Here is a 21,926-nt window from a genome sequence, read left to right on the forward strand (position 1 = left end):
GAGTCTTGAAAGGGACAGTTTACTCCAATATGCATGTTTTCTATTAATATGTATTCAACAACGAATATATATATATATATATATATATATATATATATATATATATATATATATATATATATATATATATATATATATATATTCAATTATTAGCCCCCCTGATTTATTAGCACCCCTGTTTATTTTTTCCTCAATTTCTGTTTAACGAAGATTTGATTATTTTAACACATTTCTGAACATGATAGTTTTATTAACTCATTTCTAATAACTGATTTCTTTTCTATTTGTCATGATGACAGTAAATAATATTTTACTAGATAATTTTCAAGACACTTCTTTACAGATTAAAATTACATTTAAGGCCATAACTATATTAATTAGGGTAACTATACAGGTTAGGATAATTAGGCAAGTTATTGTATAATGATGGTTTGGTCTGCTAACTATCAGGAAAAAATATAGCTTAAAGGGGCTAATAGTTTTGTCCTTAAAATGTTTTTATTCTAATAATTATGGGCTAATAATTCTGACTTACACTATATATATATATATATATATATATATATATATATATATATATATATATATATATATATATATATATATATATATATATATAATTTTCTTTCTTTTTTCGTTTCTTTCTTATTGTGAAATTTTGCGGTTACTGTAAATATAGAGTGGTTTATTTATGAATTTGATAAACTTTTACTATATAGCTGTGCAATATTCTGCAATATCAGAACTCGTACAGCCTTCTGACCCTGTTTATTACTTCGCCCACATAGAGTGACAACAGATCAAAAGACTAACTACAGTTTGACAAGTATAGCAGCTGTTGGACAACATTATGTACTTTTGAGGCTTTTTAGGTGAGAATGTAGTTCTTAGATTCGATGCATCTATGCAGTTTATTTTTAAGGATAGTGCCTATTTTAAAAAATTATCATTTCTGAGATACAACATGTTGACATCCTTCAGTCTGTTATTAGCTGTTTCCATCCAAAAATGCAAATTCCCTTTATGCGCCGCAAAACTGGATTATGCATGAAAGATGTGTGAATAAAGCAACGTTTTCATCCAACGAGTCAAAGCGAATAAAACCGTCACTTTCTGATTAACTGGTGCCAAATATCAACAGCAAAAATGGAATTTGCCGCGGTAGGAGAAGCTGCATGAATCTTTTCTTCATTTAATAAATAACCTGCACCTCAGAAGGCAATTCTGACAAGCAGTGAATGCGCGGTGGCATTTGAAGTCATGAGACTTGGAGCACAGATGCTCTTGACAGCTCTAGAGGTCATTAATAATATAATAACACTAATTCGGAAATGTTTAAGGCATTTTACAATGACCAAAACAACATTTCAGATGTTTTACAATGTGCTCAGCTTGTTGGTTTGTCCATTTACACATATTTTTATCATCACATGATCTTATTCATTCATCCGGGGTCACCATAGTGGAATGAACCGCCAACTTATCCCACACACGTTTTAAGCAGCGGATGCCCTTCCAGCCACAACCCATCTTTGGGAAACCCATCCATACAAACTCATTCACACTCATACACTACGGACAATTTAGCCTACCCAATTCACCTGTACCACATGTCTTTGGACTGTGTGGGAAACCAGAGCACCCGGAGGAAACCCACTCGAACGCAGGGAAAACATGCAAACTCCACACAGAAATGCCAACTGACCCAGCTGAGGCTCGAACCAGCGACCTTGCTGTGAGGTGACAGCACTACATACTGTGCCACTGCATCGCCCATCACATGATCTCTTACAACAAACTCAAATAATTAGAAATTTTTAATGTGCATACTGGAATTTGCTCATCTTTTTTTATAGAATAAAAAAATATCTTACTCAGGTTTGAACATATTGTGCATATCCAAAATGTGCATAAAATAGGTGGATGGAATCATAGCTATTGAGCAGAGCAAAGACGGTAGACGTTGTCCATCCACAAGATGGTGAAAGAGACCGCATAACAAGCCCTTAGAGGAAAAAAACCTTTCAAACTACAGCTGATCAAAACATTATAAAATTGGTGAGTGACTTTCCAAGCCGATCTCTCTCTTTTTAATGTTGCAGTGTTGTATTTATACCATACTAATTATAGTGTATCTAGTGTGAGATGGGACTCACATATTAGGAATGTATTTTGTGTTGGCCACTCTTTCTATAACCACGAGTTGTTTCTAATGTGTCTCCTGTTTTTGATACTGCAGATTAGTTCAGTAAATAGAAAGAAAGAAGAAATGCCCGCATGTGTTTAGTGTTTTTCCTTATAGCAAACACAACAGTAATCTGGTAATGATTGCGTTGCTTTGGCTTTTTTTGGGGTTATTTATTGGTTTCCCCCGATTACAACAGAGAAATCAATATCTCTAGACTGAAGGCATTTTATGCCATTCAGCCTTATGATCTTAAAATGTGAGCAAAATCACTTTTTTTGTCATCACTTGACATTACGCTAGAAAATCATTCAAATGCTAACTCTAAAGTGATGTTGGTAAATTTGTAACAGCTTTTGCTGCTCTGACATCAGCTACAGATGTGAAAGAATGGTGAAAGAAAATAGTCCTTCATACAAAAGGAATTTTAGGCTCTCTGTGTTTGATTTTGTGTTTGATGTCTACTCTATAATGTAAACTGTTGTTTAAACGCAACATCAAACTTGTAGCAGTGCGATATGGCTGTATATTGTCACGGGTGGAACACTAAGGCAATGCTGGCCTCACACCAGTGCTAATACACACACACACACACGCACGCACGCACGCACACACACACACACACACACAGTATGTTCAAGTGTTATGAAAAATTTTAACAATTACATTTTTTATTATTCTTTTAAATATTTTAGTTTATTGTAATACTTAATTTTTATTTAATTTAATACTTAATTTACTGATTTAATTATTTAATCATATTAAATTAATAAGACCAGCACAAACATGCAAACTGTTTAAACAAACAAACAAACAAACAAACAAACAAACAAACAAACAAACAAACAAACAAACAAACAAACAAACAAACAAACAAACAGACAATTATTATTAATTATTATTATTATTATTATTATTATTATTATTATTATTATTATTATTATTATTATTATTATTATTTACACAATAAAAGTAAAAATACAAAAAGGGTTTTAAAATAATTTGGGTTTTGAAACCCCTAATGTTTTTTTTTTTCTTATTCTGTCTCCTTTTGTATTCTATGTAACAGCTTCAAAAATGGGGTCAAACCGAATATTCATTATCTGTGTGATATTTTCTTTAACACTGTGCAGAACACGCTGTAGTCGGCAGACAATTTGGGGTGCAATTCTTTCTTTGTGTTCAACTTCATTGTAGCATCAGAAAAAAAAGACTTAAATGCATAATTATCAAAGGAAGTTCATAACAGGTTGCTTTGTGTAGTGGTAGTAGGGGGGTGTGGTGTTTTTGCTAGGTATTGGTGGTATGTTGCGTGCCTGTAACGCTGACCCATTTCTGACACAGGATTTGGTGGGGGCAGATGAAAAGAGGGGAGGGGTGAGTTGAAAAAAAGAAAAACAGATTAGGGGGTCTGTTTTTTTTAAAGACCATGGCACATAAACTGCTCTCTTTCTTCCCGGTGTGCATGAGATGATAACCCCCGATGCTTGATGATGGCAGAAAGGTTTCCTTTAAATTAATTATAGCTCTTTCCTTGATAAGAACACTGCTGTTATTTCCAGGCCCCCTGCCATGAGTCATATGTTTAATTCAGCTTGTCCTAGGGAAACGTGGCAAGCACCATCATATCAATTAAAAAGACATAAAATAGGCTAATTTTGGCTGTGCCGTGACCTTAAATGAGAAAGTGTGCCATTTCTGTATTACTCGCAGCATTAAAAGAAATGGCAGACTGTTAGTTGCAGCACTTGCAACAATGAAGAACCAGCCTTTGTCTGAAGTCATTATTCTTTTTTTTTTCCTCTTAATAGCACAGAAATGCTACGTTTCTTCTTTCATTTGGCTATTGTAAAATATTCACCAGCATAACCTGTCAGTCAAATGCTTTTACAGAATTTTTAAGTGTGATTTTTCTTTTATTCATTGAAGGTTATACAAAGTGAACTTTATATTTTCCCCCTGAGAAGCGATGTAGAAGCAGGGCCTTTTATGTCTCGAACTATCCATCTAGCTCGGTACAAGGTATGTGTATAAGCATGTGTGTGGGGAGGACAGTGTGTAAGTGTGTTTGAGCGCTGAGCGGATGTGTCAGTGCCAGGGGCAAAGGCCTCCCCGAGGGCCATCACTGTCACGGGAACACGTTCCTACTGGTGGCAGACATCCTTCCCTCAGGCCAGCGTGTGCGTGTGTGTGAAAGCCTATGCATGCGTGCCTGTCTCTGAACTTGACTGAATGCGTGAGGGAGAGAAAGCGGGGGGATCAGGGCTTTCAGATTTCGTGCAAATGTCCACATTTCTCCGGGAGGCAGAGGATTGCGTGTGTGTGTGTGTGTGTGTTTAGACAGTTAGGTAAGCAGGATCACAGACAGGCTTTAACTGAGACAGGGTCAATCTCATAGAGACTTGTGTTGCATTTGTGTGTTTATGGAAAAAAAAATTCAGCTATAATTCCAGACGCTTAGTCTTAGTGATTAAAGAAAACGTGAGAGAGATTTAAAAAAAAAGAAATGACTTATAAGTAGGCCCACACAGAAATCTGCCTTTTTTAAAGTCCATCATTTAGCCAATTTATTTACTTGTAGAAGTGTGTGTACGTATGTATTTGTTTAGTTGAAGTTAAAATTAATTTTAATAATTTATTGAATGTATGTAAATGTTTATATCACGTGTTTACAATTTGTCCACAGTTTGAAAGAGATATATTTTAAAACAAGGGTTCCTAAACTTTTTAGCCCACGACCCCCAAAATAAAAATGCCAGTGACTCGCGACCCCCAATATCGTTTGAGGTGGTTCTAAAGATCTTTTTGCATGCAACGGTGCACACAAATCAATAGGCCCACGTCTGAATACTGTAAATGTGCAAGAAATTTAATCTGCTTTCATAAAATCAATCTGCTGTATTTGACGCTATAGGGTATATGCCAAGCTAGTGTTCTTCCCATACTGATAAACTTCCAGTGACCTGTTATTGTGAGTTTTTGTCTATTTTATATGGTTCTTTTTACAGCATTGATGTTGTAATACCATTAAAATACATTCAAAAACAAGATAAAAAGCCATTTACGCACGTGCCCGTCAGAATCAGCAGGCTAGTGCAGAAGCTCCATTAAATATACTAGGGCAAAACAAATGCTCATATTATAAAGACATGACGGGGAAAATGTAATTTAATGTGGTGCTTCTTGTACAATCTGAGACCCACTATATATCGGATATCACCCAGCTGTTTTAAAGAAAATAGACCTTAATCGAGCCAATTTTGCATTGACATATAGTTTACCATAAACGTTTAACCCAGGTTACTCGCAAATTAAAAGTCCTATTAGCATGCTTCGGCATATACCCTATTGCTGTCTTTAATAAAATGCAATTACTCCAATGGTCGCAATCCAAAAAAAAAAAAAAAGAAAGAAATGTAAAGGCTACTACTACTATTTTTATCTTTAGCATGTTATAGATAAAATATGATAATTTTAATGGTTCAATAAAATAAACTAGATTTTTGGAAATCACCAAGCCCCGACCCCCACTTTAGGAACCAGAATAGATATTACGTGAAAGACTTGCTTTATTTACCAAACAAGTTGATCAAATTGAATTTACATTGTAAATTTTAAATTCAAGCTGAAAAGTTTTTATTTATTTAATGTTTATGCTTTTGTTACGGTTTTAGTTACTATCCTCTCAAATTCATTACGAAAAAAAATCTGCAGTTTTTTTCAAAAAGTTTTTATTTATTTATTTATTTATTTATTTATTTATTTATTTATTTATTTATTTATTTTATTAATATTTATTTTTTTTTTTTTGCAAAATGTAGCACAGAAATAGCAAAGAAAACATCTGATTTTGTCTGCCCCTGCTTATAATTCCTTGTGCTGCACTGCTAAATCTACAAGAAGTAAACAAATTATTTAAGAAGATAAAGACTAAAAACAAGTCAAATTGTCTGACAGTGCTGAGAGACGATTATAATCTTTAAATAAGAAAACTTTTGCAGGCACTAGTAAAAAAAGGAATTTCTTAAAACAAGCATTATGACACTTATTCCAAGCAGGGTAATTAGTAAATTATCTTCAACCTAGCTTGTTAATAGCTTATTTGGTGTGAAAAGGTTTTAGAACGAGTTATGCAGCAGGGTAATTCCATTCTGTATTCAAATGAGCCAAGACAATTAAACAATACTTAAAACAACATTAGTGTACCAGTTAAATCAAGAAATTCAATTTAAATAGAAATTCAAAATCGATTAATTAAATCAAATGTACATGCACATTGTCCACACTTTAAGACATGACAGTACACTACCTGACAAAAGTCTTGATGTTGATCCCAGTTGTAACAATATATATATATATATATATATATATATATATATATATATATATATATATATATATAGGTTTAGGTTTAGGTTTAACTTTTTTTGTCCCCGAGAGGAAATTTGTCTTGGGCATAAAAGGTGCTACAACATTGTCTAAACAGACAGTAAAAATAAATAAAACAAAACAATTAAGAACAAACAGTTAAGAACATACATTATTTACAGAATAAGACCGTATATAAATATAAATATATAAAACACAAGCACGAGCCCGTGTCGCTGCAGAGCTGTGCCAGCGGAAGTCTTATTTAATTAATATATATATATACCTTGTAGTTGGTCATTTGGAAAAGTTGTAGATTTTAGATTTTCCTGATCATCTGTTGAACGGCATTTCAATCATCTCAAATACAGTATGTAAAGTCAGTTTTTACTGTCCTAATTAAATAATTAAAAATCAAGGCATGATCATATTTTATTTTAGTAAAATATATATTTTGTCTTTCATATAAGCCATTTCTGATACCAAATGATCAACTAGAAGTCACATTATTATTTGTTGTTCCTAAAACTTGCATAGGTGACAAGACTTTTGCCAGCAAGTGTAATTAAACTGCAAAATTATTACCCTTTCTCAAAATACACTGAAGCTTATTGTAGCAAAACAATTGAATATACAGTTTACACTTTAATACATTCATTTATTTATTTTCTCTTCGGCTTAGTCCCTTTATTAATCTGGGGTCGCCACAGCGGATGCCCTTCTTTGGGTAACATCCATGCACACTCATTCACACACATATACTACAGACATTTTAGCCTACCCAATTCACCTGTACTGCATGTCTTTGGACTGTGGGGGAAAACGGAGCACCCGGAGGAAACCCACTCGAATGCAGGGAGAACATGAAAACTCCACACAGAAACATCAACTGACCCAGCGACCTTCTTGCTGTGAGGCGACAGCACTACCTACTGTGTCGCCCAGCTCTTTAATAATATGTCGCTAAAGCACAAGTATACTGTTAGTGTAATCAAGTGTAGGCAAACTTAAAACAAGATATCACAAATAAAATAAAACCTTAAAAATATAAGGCTTGTCCTAAATGATGTCTCCGATTATTAAGCTAAATGTGCAGTTAGAATACTACTAATATTACTAATACTCATAATAATCTTACACAACTTGATCTTACATAGCTAGTTGTTCAAACTACTTATTTAATCTAAGCTGAAACAACACAATTCTTGAGTTACTTTGATGATGACAACTTGATTATTTTATGCTTAATCTGCTTACATTTATATTTATATATATATATATATATATATATATATATATATATATATATATATATATATATATATATATATATATATATAAACAATAAATTAACTTATTTTCTTCAAGTTGTCCCAACACAGGCTGATTTTGTGCAACCCAGCACTTTTCAGTGGAAAATCGTACCTCTAGACATCAGAAGTTTTCCATATATACTGTAAATGACACTGAATGAAAGGTTGAAAACGACTGCTTGAGAGCATGAATACAAATAAATCACTCGGCTTCCGAGCTCAGCAATGACATCTCATCTCATCTCTTTATCACTTCTCTTTTCATAAGATCTAATAATGAAAACAAGTCAAGTCTTTAGAGTAAGCTGACTGGAACACACAGCTGTGAGCTCGACCTGCTAAACACATGATCACTTACAGTAAGCCTAACAGAAACTCAGGCTGGACACACACACACACACACACAAACACACACACAAAAATGAAACTACAGTATGTGACCTCTTCTGTTCGTTTCTGCTTGTTGTCACAGAGAAACACGTCGGCAGCATTGTGCAGTTCAGAGCAAGGTTTTCATGGGCTTTGGTGTGGCATTTGCACTCTGACAGGTCTCTTTCACACCGGGGAGGAGTGGCAAGGCTTGGTTGTTTGTCATTCCCAGAAGATCATTATAAACCTGCCACTGGATTCAGTGATGTGCAACAGTGTACAAAACCGACTTGTATGATTAAGCAAATGACATCAAATGCAATCAATGACTAATTTTACTTATTACTGACAGTTTTGGTATCTATAGATAATAATAATAATAATAATAATAATAATAATAATAATAATAATAATAATAATAATAAGCAATTACAGGTATTTAGAATTGCCCACAGAAAAAAAATTTGTGCATGTTCATTATCATGAAAAGTTGAATTACTGAATATTGGCATATGTCTAGTGGGGAGAATAAATAAGTAGATGAATTGATGGTAGGCACGTAGGGACATTGGTAGATGGTTAAATAGATGATAGATAGATGTTGTATAAACAGATTGATACAGTGCATCCAGAAAGTATTCATAGCGCTTCACTTTTTCACATTGTTTCTTGTTACAGCTTTATTCCAAAATGGATTAAAATCTTTTTTTTTTTTTTCAAAATTCTACACACAATACCCTATAATGTCAATATGAAAAAAAGGTTTTTTGAAATTGTTGCAAATTTATAACAAATAAAAAACCTGAAATATTCCATAATCACATTGTCATTATGGGCTATTGTATGTAGAATTTTAAGGAAATAAATGAATTTCATCCATTTTGGAATAATGCTGTAAAAATTGAAGCGCTATGAATACTTTCTGGATGCACTGCATATAGATAGGTCAATGGGTAAGTAAGTAAATGAATAGATGGATTCATAAGCCTGTAGGAAGCTAAGGATGTTTACATGGATCATATAGGTACTTAGGTAAGTAGGCAACTGATTAAATAGTTTACTGTAATAGATGGATGGATGGATGGATGGATACTGTAGATAGATGGATAGTTGGATGAATGGACAGATGATAGATAGATAGATAGATAGATAGATAGATAGATAGATAGATAGATAGATAGATAGATAGATAGATAGATAGATAGATAGATAGATAGATAGATAGATAGATAGATTTAATATTGGTGATCTGTAATTTGTGTTTTTCTTTGTGTTTGTCTTCAGATGGATCATACAGAGAAAGCCTGTCGCTACTGCGGTGTGAGTTACTTGATTCTGCACGAGTTTCAACGTCTGCAGGAGCATTTGCGGGAAGTTGAGAGAGAGCTGGAGCAGATGAGAGGAAGTGCAGAAAGAGAAAGAACCCTGAGAATAGAGCTCCAGGAAGCTCATAGTCATCTGGAGGAGCTGAAAGCATCTGTGCTTCAACATGAGCAAACGTGAGTTTCAGTTTCTGTCACAGCTTCCTTGCCTGCACACATCAGACGATCCTCACACAAATATAAGACAGAATTTATTTAATTTCATTTAACAGGACATTTAATGGTTTTAAACAGGGTGTGTGCCACGCGAGCTGCCTTTAAAAATGTTATAGACAGATCTGGACTATCAACCTTTGTCTTGGTTCTGCTTTATTTAATCAATATTTCGCCTAGGCATACGTACATTTTAAAATAATGCATGGTTCCAAACAATTCATTTACATTGTCCCCACACATATCAATTTAGTTAACTCTACATTTGTTAACTTGATTTAAGCTGATTGAACATAACAAAATTAAATTCTTCCAAAAAATCTCAGAAATTTTGTTGTTTCAGCTCATTTTCTGTAAGTACTTAGAACAAGTAGCAAACATTTTTTGAGTGTACTGCATCTGTGACGCATGACATTCATTTTGGCATCACAAGATGTTTTCTGATTGTTTTCAGAGGTCAGATTGTATGTTTTGGCTCATTTAAGAGCTGTGCTTTGGGCAGTGTTGGGAGTAACGCATTAAAATTAATGCAAGTTATGTAATACTATTACTTTGTAATGCATTACCATTATCATTATCGTTTTTAGTTGAGTTAATTTGCTTATAAAAATTTAAATGAAAATGAATGTAGCTGTGTTAAATCCCACACACAATGAGAGACTGCAGGAACAGATAGATATGAAGACGCCAAAGCCCTACAATTCTGCGATTAAAATATCCTCATTATTTTGAGCGCACTGAAGAAAAGGAAAAGAGGATTATCTGAATGGACACTGATTTTACTTTAATAAGACAAAAATTGCAAAAGCAGCAAACACATTGGTTTAAACATTCATTAATTATATATACGCCATGTAAAGCTCTAGGGTCAGGAAGTTCTCTGAAGATGACATTATCCTACATTATTTTTTAAAGGTAAATAAAGGTTATACAGTGTGTTGTTAACTCCTATTAAAAAAAAAGAGCAAAGTTCTGAAAGTGATTAAGCCTCAGCCAGATCAGAAAATGTATACAAAAATACCTTCAAAAGCAGAAAATATCCTTTTTTACCATAAAAAGTAACTGTAATGAAGTTTACGGCCCTTTGGCCGCCGGGAAGAAAGAGGCGGAGAACCGACGCGGTTTTAAATTATTTATTAATAACAGGGACGGCAGCTCGTCATGGAGACTGCCATCAAACTGAAAGCAAAAGTAAAACAATATGCCTGGGCCCGGTCCTCTCTCGGCTTCCTCTGCCATCGTTCCTCCTCTTATAGTCCAGAGCTCCTTCCGTGGGATTCGAGGCTGGTGCGCATCACAGGCGGCCACTTACACGGTGGCCTCATTCCGTTCCCATAGCTCTCGGCCACGCCCCCTCACCACAGTAACTAAATAACACAACTAGTTACTTTTTTGGTGAGTAGCTCAATATTGTAATTTATTTCATAAGTAACTTTCCCCAGCATTGGTTTTGGGCTTTCAAATTTCACCCATAATACTTCAAAACCACCCAGGCTTATTCTGAAAACATGGTCCCGTGGACCATTCATCATTAATTGTAATGCTGTTCAAAACATAACATATGAATGTGTCTGAATGTAGCAGAAGCCTACTTTAGCAATGCACTGCTTTTGTTGTGCAAAATACAACATTTGAATGTTTGTAAAAAAAAAAAAAAAAAAAGTAAAATTTTACAATGCAGTTGTTTTAAAATACAATATATTAACATTTTAATATAGAAAAAGCCAATGTGGGTGTCTTTACACAAATACAGCGTATGAGCTCTTATATGTAGTTGTGTCATCACTCATATAGCAAGTCAAGTGATGCTTTTCATGAACCGGCCCCCATGACAAATTAATTGAAAAGCCCTGCCCTTAACCAAACCAATTTTACCGATTGACCTGCCCGCCTGCTTACTTCTGTAAACCCAACCAATGATTTGCAAAAGCCGTCCAGAAATAGAAAAGCCCTCGTCTTTTACCACGTTTTCCGCATTCTCACCCTGTTGTTTACTCGTTCGCTTTATTATTTTTTATTTATTTATTTTAATCTTACCTGATTTCTGGAACCATCCTTCCCCGGATCGAAACCGGTTGTTGTCGTCATCCTCGCCATCGCGGTCAACTCCTCTCTGCGCATTAAGTCCACCAACGTACACAATGAGCTAACTAGACAAACTTGTTGTGGTGGGAAGGCCCTCTACACGGAGGTAAGCGGTCAGTCGGTAAGCGCCAAAAGGAACAGCATCATACCACCCCATCGTGTTCCCTTAAAGAAATGAAATGCAGTCATACATACCTCCGGCTACATAATTCGCGGTCTCCAGAAACGTATGCAGGACTATGTTTTCAGAATGAGCCGGTGTTGCAACAGAACAATAGTTGGTTTTGAATTGACAATCACTATTCACATTTCTTTACAAAGTAAAATCATTCTTCATACAGCAGTAAACCACCAATGGGAACTTACAGAAAAGAGAAAGACTAAATCAATGTTATATCAAACCATCAAACCCCCCTGAAGTGTAATTTGATTCTATAACCTGTCAGTGCTGCAGAGGAACTAGGATTTTATACCACCAATTTTGCTCTTGCTTCTCATGGTGCTCTTTGTGTCACCTGCTGCAAAGTGGTTAAGCACCCACAGGCTAGAATATATAAACTCACTGATCTAGAAAATCTTACATCTACGGCATAACATACATTCAGGCTTTCAGTTCATGGCATCCACCCATCTCTTAACCAGAGCATTTATAGTGCTACACTTTAAATTCATACAGTACATAATCCTAGCTAGTCAAACACGTTAGTAAACCAGACCGTGAGTGAAAAATTCAATTGAATATGTTGGTCATGTGATTTAAAAACATACTGTATATATTGATGTGTAGATGTGTATGTTTGTAGATGTCTTTAGACCCTCTATATATAGCCAAGATAGTATTTTAAAGGGTGAACTTCCTCTTTTGCTCTTCTTTACCCTAGAACAGTTTTTTTTCTTATTGTAAGGCCCCATATTGTCCAGAACATGTCCCCTCATGTTAGATATTTGTGTTGTAATACCAAAGCTTCTTTTTTTTTTTAATTTACACAATAACCATAATAAACAAAAACTGCACATTATTTATAAATAAAATTTAACCATTTTAAAATGTATGTTTTAATATTTAAATTATTACCAACATCAGAGGTATAAAATCCTGAAATTGTATTAAAAATCAGATAATTAAATACTTATCACATTGAATTAAGCACTTATGCTTTACTGGATTATTATTTGTCACTAGTTAGGATTAAAATCCAGATTGGCAAACCTTTTATGACTTGTTGCGAAAGTAGAAGCAAATTTCTTTTTCATTCTTTCTTGATTACAGAATATTTTAAGCCCCTTTATTTCTTATAAAATGTAATTTCTAAAATGTTTTTGTATTTGTCATGATAAAAAATACAATGAAAATAAATACATTGTAATTTTGATTTTAGATATTTTAATAACTTTCGATCATACTATTATGATATTCCTTCACATAAATAAATAAATAAAATTTAAAGTCAATTAAACCTTGATTTTTATGTTTTAACTTTTAACTTTTTATTTATTTATAAATAATTAATTTTTTTATTTATATTTTTAAAGCATATATATATATATATATATATATATATATATATATATATATATATATATATATATATATGGCACGAGGCCGCACGCCTCCCACCAGTGCCGATATACAGCTATATCGCACTGCTACTCGTGTGATATTGCTCATATATCGTAGCAGTGCGATAAGGCTGTATATCGCCACTGGTGGGAGGCATGCATTTGTGTCCCACTGCTACGAGTGTGATATTGTGTTTACAACAGTTCGACTACATAATCATGTTTAGAAAAAAGAAAATTAAACACGAGAGTCTAAAAAACATTTTGTATGAGGAACTACTTTCTTACGCCATTCATCCACATCTGCAGCTGACATCAGAACAGCAGAAGCCATTACTAATTTACCAACTTATTTTAGAGCTAGTATTTGATTGATTTTCTAGATGATTTTGCTGACAATTTAAGATTATAAGGCTGAACGGCTTGAAATGGCATCAGTCTAGGGAGATTTCTCAGTATTTCTCTGTTGCAATCGGGATATCAAAATAAATCAACCCCAAAAAAGCCAAAGCAATGCAATCACTACCAGATTGTTGTTGCGTTTTTCGCTAAACACACGCAGGCATTTCTTATTTCTTTCTGTTTGCTGAACTAGTTTGCAGTATCAGAAACAGGAGACTCATTAGAAACAAACAGTTGACCAAACAAAAAGTAGCTCAGTTATACAAAGAGTGGCCAACAAAAATACATACATTCCTGATATGCGAGTCCCATCTCACACTCAATACACTACAATTACTATGGTATAAATACAGCACTGCAACATTAAAAAGAGAGAGATCAACTTGGAATGTCACTCAACAATTTTATAATGTTTTGATTAGCTGTTGTTTAAAATTACGACAATCTTTTCTCCTTATTATGAGTTTCATTATGCGGTCTCTAGCACTACCTTGTGGATGGACAATGTCAACCATCTTTGCTCTGCTCAGTGACATGCTGGTGGATGCTGACATGCCGTCTCAGAAATTATAAATATGTAAAATATGCACTATCCATATAAATAAACTGCAAAATTGCAATCTAAACAACTACATTATCGGCTAAAAAGCCTCTAAAGTACAATATGTTGTCCAACAGCTGCAACATGTCAAAATGTGAGTTTATTGATCTGCTCTTACTCAGTGTGTGCGGAGTGGGCGGAGAAGGGTGAGGAGACTGTACAAGTTCTGATATTGCAAAATATTGCACGACTATCAACCAATTATTAGCCCCCTTTGAATTTTTTCTTCTTATTTAAATATTTGCCAAATGATGTTTAACAGAGCAAGGAATTTAAGGTTTGTCTGATAATATTTTTTCTTCTAAAGAAAGTCTTGTTTGTTTTATTTTTGCTAAAATAAAAGCAGCTTTTAATTTTTAAACACCATTTTTTGGGACAATTATTAACCTCTCCAAGCTATTTTTATACAATCTATCGTTATACAATAACTTGCCTAATTACCTTAATCTGCCTAGTTAACCTAATTAACTAAGTTAAGCTTTTAAATGTTACTTTAAGCTGTATAGAAGTGTCTTGAAAAAAAAAGTAGTAAACATGTAGTATTATTTGCCGTCATATTATGATATATATATATATATATATATTAGAAATTTAGGTATTAAAACTATTATGTTTAGAAATGTTGAAAAAAAAATCTGCTCTTTGTTAAACAGAAATTTAAAAAAATTCAACAGGGGGATAATAATTCAGGGGTGCTAATAATTTTGACTTCAACTGTGTGTGTGTGTGTGTGTGTGTGTGTGTGTGTGTGTGTGTGTGTATATATATATATATATATATATATATATATATATATATATATATATATATATATATATATATATATATATATATATATTTATATTTATATATTTATATTAGGGATGTCCCGATACAACATTTTTACTTCCGAAACTATACCGATATTGCAGCCATCAGTCCGATACCGATACCGATATAAATCCGATATCAGCACAAATTATGAATACTTTATTTTTACCTATTTTGTTGAGTCGAATGTATGAAAGGCTAGATCAAACTGAGAACAAGTCTGCAACAGTAAGTATGGAAAAAACAACCAGTTTATTAACTATTGGTTGCATAAATGTGAACCTTTTACATAAGAATATATAAAAAGAATTAAAGAATAAATATTAAGACCCTGAAAAATATTTTATTGAATAAACAAAAATAATGCTAAATTAAAGGTCACTTCAGTTGTTCATTTTTTACCATCAGCAAAGAGTAGAAACTGCTGAGAGCAGAAACATAAGAAAAAAATATTGTTAATTGAAATACTGCTAAAGGTTCAGTGTTCAGTTCAGTTCAGTTCATCTGTGTTTGTATCATAAGAAGATTATGGCTGTATAAATGTTCCCAAACATTATTAATTTTATAATAATATATATTGCACATATTATATTAAACATAAAAGTGCTTGCAGAGGCTAGATTGAAACACACCTTTTCTCCACAGCACTTGAAATAATGGGATTTTTAAAAAATATTTTATTTATCAAAATTCATTATATTTGCATATTTGCACAGATTCCACCCTACTGCCCACATGGGAAAATTAGACAATATAAATAACTGCAAACTGATGTGCAAAGCTGACACTGTTTATCAGAGCACTTTATCTTTCTGGGCTTTTTAAATAAGAGTTAAACATGGGAATGTCTCCAATAAAATTTTCCTTCTGCCCCAAAAGTAATATCATTCTTTCTTTTAAACTGTAATGACCATCAGCAACAGAATGATTTCTTATTCTAGTTTAACAGACAATGAAAACAACAAAAATGTTTAGCATTTTACATAACACTGTTTCCTTTCAGACTGTTCAAGTAAAAAAATAAAATAAAGAATAATAAATCCACCATTTCACTCCTACTATCCATGTGCACCACTGACAGGTCAAATCTGCTCCCTCTCTTGTCTTGGTGCTGCTAAAAGATTGAGATTGAAAGTTTGCTTATAAAATAATGTAGAAACGCAGCTAAAGAAAGCAGAATCCGGGACATGTTCGACGCTTTAGAAATCTTGGCTGAATGCAATTTTTAAGTCCCAAATAGGAGACATGGCCGGGAAAAAGGTAATGTCCCGCTTGTCCTCGCGCTCTTTTCAAAGCTAAAGTCAGAGCAGGTGTCCAGCGCGTCTCTGTGGGTCTGCTGCAGCAGCAGAGCCCGCGAGTCTGTGGCGGAGACTTTTCTCACACACACAGAACCGGGCCGCTGAGGTAAAGTCTTAAGTGTGGGAAGCGCTGGTGATGAATTAGGTATCACACTAGATGAACCACGATATGCCATGACCGAATTGAGGCTTGCACGATGTGTGCTACGTCACCATTCTGTGCCTTATGTTGCTTAGCACCCTTATGCAAAACAATGTAAAGATCGTTTGACGTGAAGTAAATAAACCAGTAACGTTAGAGATGTGTCGTTGTTGCTAGCGTCAGCGTGTGCTACCGTCACAATAGATTTCTATCGTAATACACCATAACTTAGTGTGAAGAGCATGTTATCTCTTAGAGACTTTGCTAGCAAGCAGTGTTGTGATCACCTGGGCTTTGCACGCTGGCTCTGGACGCTGCTGGATAGAATAGCTGTAATGGAGTTTAGAGAGTATCGGACTGCTTATATCGGAGATTTTTAACACAGTCCGTTATAGTTTTTTGGACTGATATCGGACGAATTTCCGATATCAATATCGGATCGGGACATTCCTTATATATATATATATATATATATATATATATATATATATATATATATATATATATATATATATATATATATATATATATAATTAAATTAATAACCAATTAAAATAATAATTGTAACACACACACACACACACACATATATATATATATATATATATATATATATATATATATATATATATATATATATATATATATATACACACAAAATAAAATACTTTCCACAAATATATATTCGCTATATATGAACATATCATAAGAACATTAACCAATTTATTTAGCTTATTATCATTAAGGAAAATTAATAAAGAATAAAATAAAATCACAGGGTGCTTTATATAAATATTTTTGTTCATAAAAGTAATAATAAAAAAGGGAATCCCTGGCCTAAGGAACCTTAATCAGCTCCAGGAATTCCGTGCCCCTGATGATGGCCTGTGTGTGAATGCAAGTGTCAGTGTGAGGTCTTTGTGAACATCTATTTGCGTACTTGTGAATATTTCCTCATGCCCTGAACTTTTCAGCTCTGGTTTCCCTCGTGAGTCACTGTGGGAGTAACGTGAATGCGTACGTCCTTTCTCCCAGCTGACGCGAATGCCAGACATAATTATACAACCACGGCAATCAAAAATAAACCTCTCAACACCTACACCTTCGCAGCTTAGCACAGACAGAAATGCAGAGAATGGGGAGAGAGGTGCAAAGCGAGTGTGTGATCGTGGCTCCTATTTCTGCACTCCCTCCCGCTGGTGCTGATAATAATAGCAGGTTACGTTGTCCATGGAAGCTCACGAGAAAAACCAAACAGCACAGCAGTCGTGCTTCTAGATCAGCCCCCACTGATTCATTCATACCCAGCACATTCCAGTCCTCCTGACACGACAGAGCAGTGGGCAAAAGCGTGCACATATTGGCCTTGTGCATTTACCAAAGGCATGTGGTCGACTTCTGAAACAAGAACAAAGTCTGCTCTTTGCTCTGCTTTTACGATTATATATCAATATTGTATCTCTGAATTCATATTTTTTCATAATTTATTTGTAATGTTACCATTCCTTTTCACAACACTTAAAAGACGTTTTGGGACTGACAACACCAAGTGATGAAGTGTTTCAGGTGTAATTTTGTCTCATTCTTCTAGCAAACAATTCTTAAGGTGGGCAACAGTACAGTTTTCACTGGCGTTTGGATGTAATTATGTATTGTGGTACTTGACAAAGGTTTGTCAAAGTAGTCCTGAGCCCATGTGGTAATATCGCTTATATGATGAATGATAATTCTTGATGCAGTGCCGTCTGAGGGATCAAAGGTCACAGTAGTTCAGCTTAGGCTTGCAACCTTGTCCTTTTAGCACTGAAATTCCTTCAGATTCATTAGTCTTTTATTTGTGTTTTGCACTGTTAAAAGTTAAATATCGAAATATATCCTAACTTTCTTTGAGAAACATTGTTTTTAAATATTTCAGTCATTTTCTCACCTGTTCGTTGCCAAACTGGCTATTCTCGGCCCATCTTTGCTCGTAAAGGACTAGAGCTGTCTTTAATGCTGCTTTTGTACCAAATCATAATTACAGTCACCTGTTGACATCACTTGTTTCAAATCATATTGTTATTTAACAAGTTTACATGATTACTAGTCCTAAACGGCTCCTGTTCCAACTTTTCTGGAATGTGTTGCAGGTCTGAATGGCAGAAAATGATGTATATTTACAAATAAAATAAAGTTGACCAGACAAAACAGGAAATATTTTGTGTTCATATTGTCTTCAATGAATGATTTAGGGTTGTATTTTCCTTCGGTGTAGTCTCTTTATTCATCTGGGGTCACCACAATGTAATGAACTGTCAGCTTATGCAGCCTATGCTTTACACAGCAGATGCCCTTCCTGCTGCAACCCAGTACTGGAAAATATCCATACACACTTATTTACACACGTACACTATGGCCAATTTAGTTTATTCAAATCACATATACCGCATGACTTTGGACTGTGGGAAAAACTGGAGCACCCAGAGGAAACCCATGCAAACATGGGGTGAACATGCAAACTCCACACAGACATGCCAACTGGCCCAGCCGGGACTCGGACTAGCAACCTTTTGCTGTGAAGCAAAAGTGCTAACCCCAGAGCTACTGTGTCATTCAACGAACCACCATTTACCATATCATTATTGCTCTTATATATTTTTTTAATTTTTCCTTTGCAAACTCAAAACATAAACACTATTAACATATTTACAATTAATATCAGTCACAGTCACACACCAACACATAATTACATATACATATATACAGTTGAAGTCAGAATTATTAGCCCCCTTTTGATTTTATTTTCTTTTTTAAATATTCCCCAAATGATGTTTAACACAGCAAGGGAATTTTCACAGTATGTCTGATAATATATATATATATATATATATATATATATATATATATATATATATATATATATATATATATATATATATATATATATATATATATATATTATCCTGTATATATTATATATATATTATATATATATTAGCCAATTTTTTTTTTTTGGCTAGAATAAAAGCAGTTTTTAATTTAAAAAAAAAAACATTTTAACGTCAAAATTATTAGCCCCTTTAAGCTATACATTTTTGGATAGTCCACACACTCTCAGAAATAAAGTCTATTAATACCTCAAGGGTATATAGTAGTACCTAAAAAGTACAAAAGTGTTCCTCTTAGAATAATATTAGATATAAAAAATATCTAGTAAAATATTATTTACTGTCATCATGACAAATATAAAAGAAATCAGTTATTAGAAATGAATTATTAAAACTATTATGATTAGAAATGTGTTGAAAAATCTTCTCTCCGTTAAACGTAAATTGGGGAAATTTATGTAAATAATGTTAAAATATAAAGAAAGTATACTGGAAATTTATAAAATAAAAAATTAATTAAATTTGTATTTATGAAAATACACTGACGAGCAGTTGCAGCAAAAGCAAAAATCACGTATCATGTCCTAACAAGCCCATACTATATGGACGGTTTATATCTCGCCACTTAATGCATTCTCTGATTGGACAGCTATCTGAGTTCTGAATGTACAGTTCCACGTACATTTGGCCACATAAATGCATCTCAGCTAAATAGATATACTTCCAAACTTCAAATTCAGCTTTATATGCAAATTAAACTAGATTATGGTTACTTAGAATGTGGTGTATCTAGAAACATAACTAGACTAGAAACAGAAGCTATATACCTTAATTAGCCTCCCTGATTATCCTCTAATGTCATTAAAGGCTAAATGAAACATACTTTTGTGGTGGAGATACGTGCAAGACATCATTCAAAACTGTAAAGTGCTTACATTCATTTGTGTATATGCTCTCCAAAAAACAAAAGTTTGCCTTTGTGAGTGAACAAAACGCTCTATTATTCTATTTCCCCCTCTTCATTCACTGAGAAAGATTGTTAGTCTAGTATAGGTTTGTGATGCTTCTCTGTTGTTTTTGCCGCCATTAGATAGTAAATTAACATTTTAGTTGATGAATGAAATGGAAAAAAATAATTAATCAAACATTCCAGACTGTCAATGGTGGTGTTGCCTTTGCTTCATTTGGAATACACCCCAGACCACCTTCTAAAGTGATTTGGATAGTCTATTTGATATCCATCTTGAATGTGTTTCAGAGGCCATTTATACCTGCCCTTTCACAATTGGATAGCTAACTGATTGCATAAACTGACCAGATGTAAACAGGTCCATTTTGTAATCAACATGTTGGGGGAAGGAAAAATGGCCATGCATAAAGATCTTAGCAGCTTTGACAAAGACCAAAATGTTATGGCAAGGCTGTTGAGTTGGAGTATCTCTGCAATGACAAGACTTGTGGGTCACTCCTCTTCAGCTGTGGTGAGAGTTTACCAACAGTGGTCTGAGGAGGGACAAACCACAAACCGTCAGCAGAGTGTTGGATACCCAAAACACATTGATGTACAAGGGCAACAAAGACTAGCCTGTCTGATCCTAGGCAACAGAAGGTCTACTGTCTACAAGTCACAAAATAGTAATGATGGTTATGGTAGGAATGTGAGGAATGTGTCACAACATACAGTGTTTTGCACACTATCTGCGTTGCTGTAGACTAATCAGTGTGCCTTTGATGACCCCTGTTGAAAGTTCTACAATGGACAAACCAGCATCAGAACTGGATGTTGTTGCCTGGACTGATAAGTCCTGTTTTCTATTGCATCATAAGGATGGTTGTGTAAGTGGCCGATCACACCGAACACACTTTTTCTTTCTGCGAACATAAGGCCCACCGCACCACATAGCACTAACTTTTTTGTTAACAAGAAAAAACAAAGACACTCGTGGCCATTAGAAAACCATTTAAAAAAGACACCCCTCAACACAAAAAGTGTTTTTGGTGTGATCAAAGCCTAAGGATGCACGCTATGCTATCCGAATTGTGCTCAGGCGCATTTCTCGGTTCGCTTGAAAAGTGTGAGTGCTCTGATTTGGGCTCAGGCGCAGTTCAGTTGGCCAGCCCTGGCCTGGTTGGAAGAGGTGTGCCAGAGCGCAGTTCACTTGTACTTTGTCGTGGTACGCTTATAGTGTAAGTGCAAAGCGCACCTGAGCCCGAAACTGAAGACACAACGTCACATTTAGGGGACAGTTTCATATGGATTTAATAATCATTCGCAATTTTCATTGACTGTGAACTGTCATAGTTTAATAAAGACACAAACCCCTAGCTGCACGTCAGCTGCACCTTCAGCAAACCTCCTAACACCTGCAGCATGAGGACTTGATATGGAGA

The 21,926-nt window shown here is 34.3% G+C and overlaps 1 protein-coding gene and 1 long non-coding RNA gene across 6 annotated transcripts in view; one reads left to right on the forward strand and one right to left on the reverse strand.

The window, feature by feature from the left end:
• Positions 1 to 21,926, reverse strand: part of LOC147832892 (uncharacterized) — a 599,182-nt gene that overhangs the window by 350,505 nt on the left and 226,751 nt on the right. The gene's annotated exons all lie outside the window — the stretch shown is intronic.
• lekr1 (Leucine-, glutamate- and lysine-rich protein 1) overlaps positions 1 to 21,926 on the forward strand; it is a 268,106-nt gene that overhangs the window by 11,644 nt on the left and 234,536 nt on the right. For all 5 annotated transcript variants that reach the window (XR_015515142.1, XR_015515141.1, XM_087293331.1 and 2 more), the window contains exon 3: positions 9,520 to 9,734. Coding sequence is in view for 3 of the 5 variants with exons in the window: in XM_087293331.1 (XP_087149457.1) it covers positions 9,520 to 9,734 (215 nt within the window). In the remaining 2 variants the exon portion in view is untranslated. The remainder of the gene's footprint in view (positions 1 to 9,519; positions 9,735 to 21,926) is intronic.

The sequence above is a fragment of the Danio rerio genome, chromosome 18 (assembly GCF_052040795.2).
Source record: "Danio rerio strain M-AB ecotype USA chromosome 18, GRCz13ab, whole genome shotgun sequence".
NCBI lineage: Eukaryota > Metazoa > Chordata > Actinopteri > Cypriniformes > Danionidae > Danio > Danio rerio.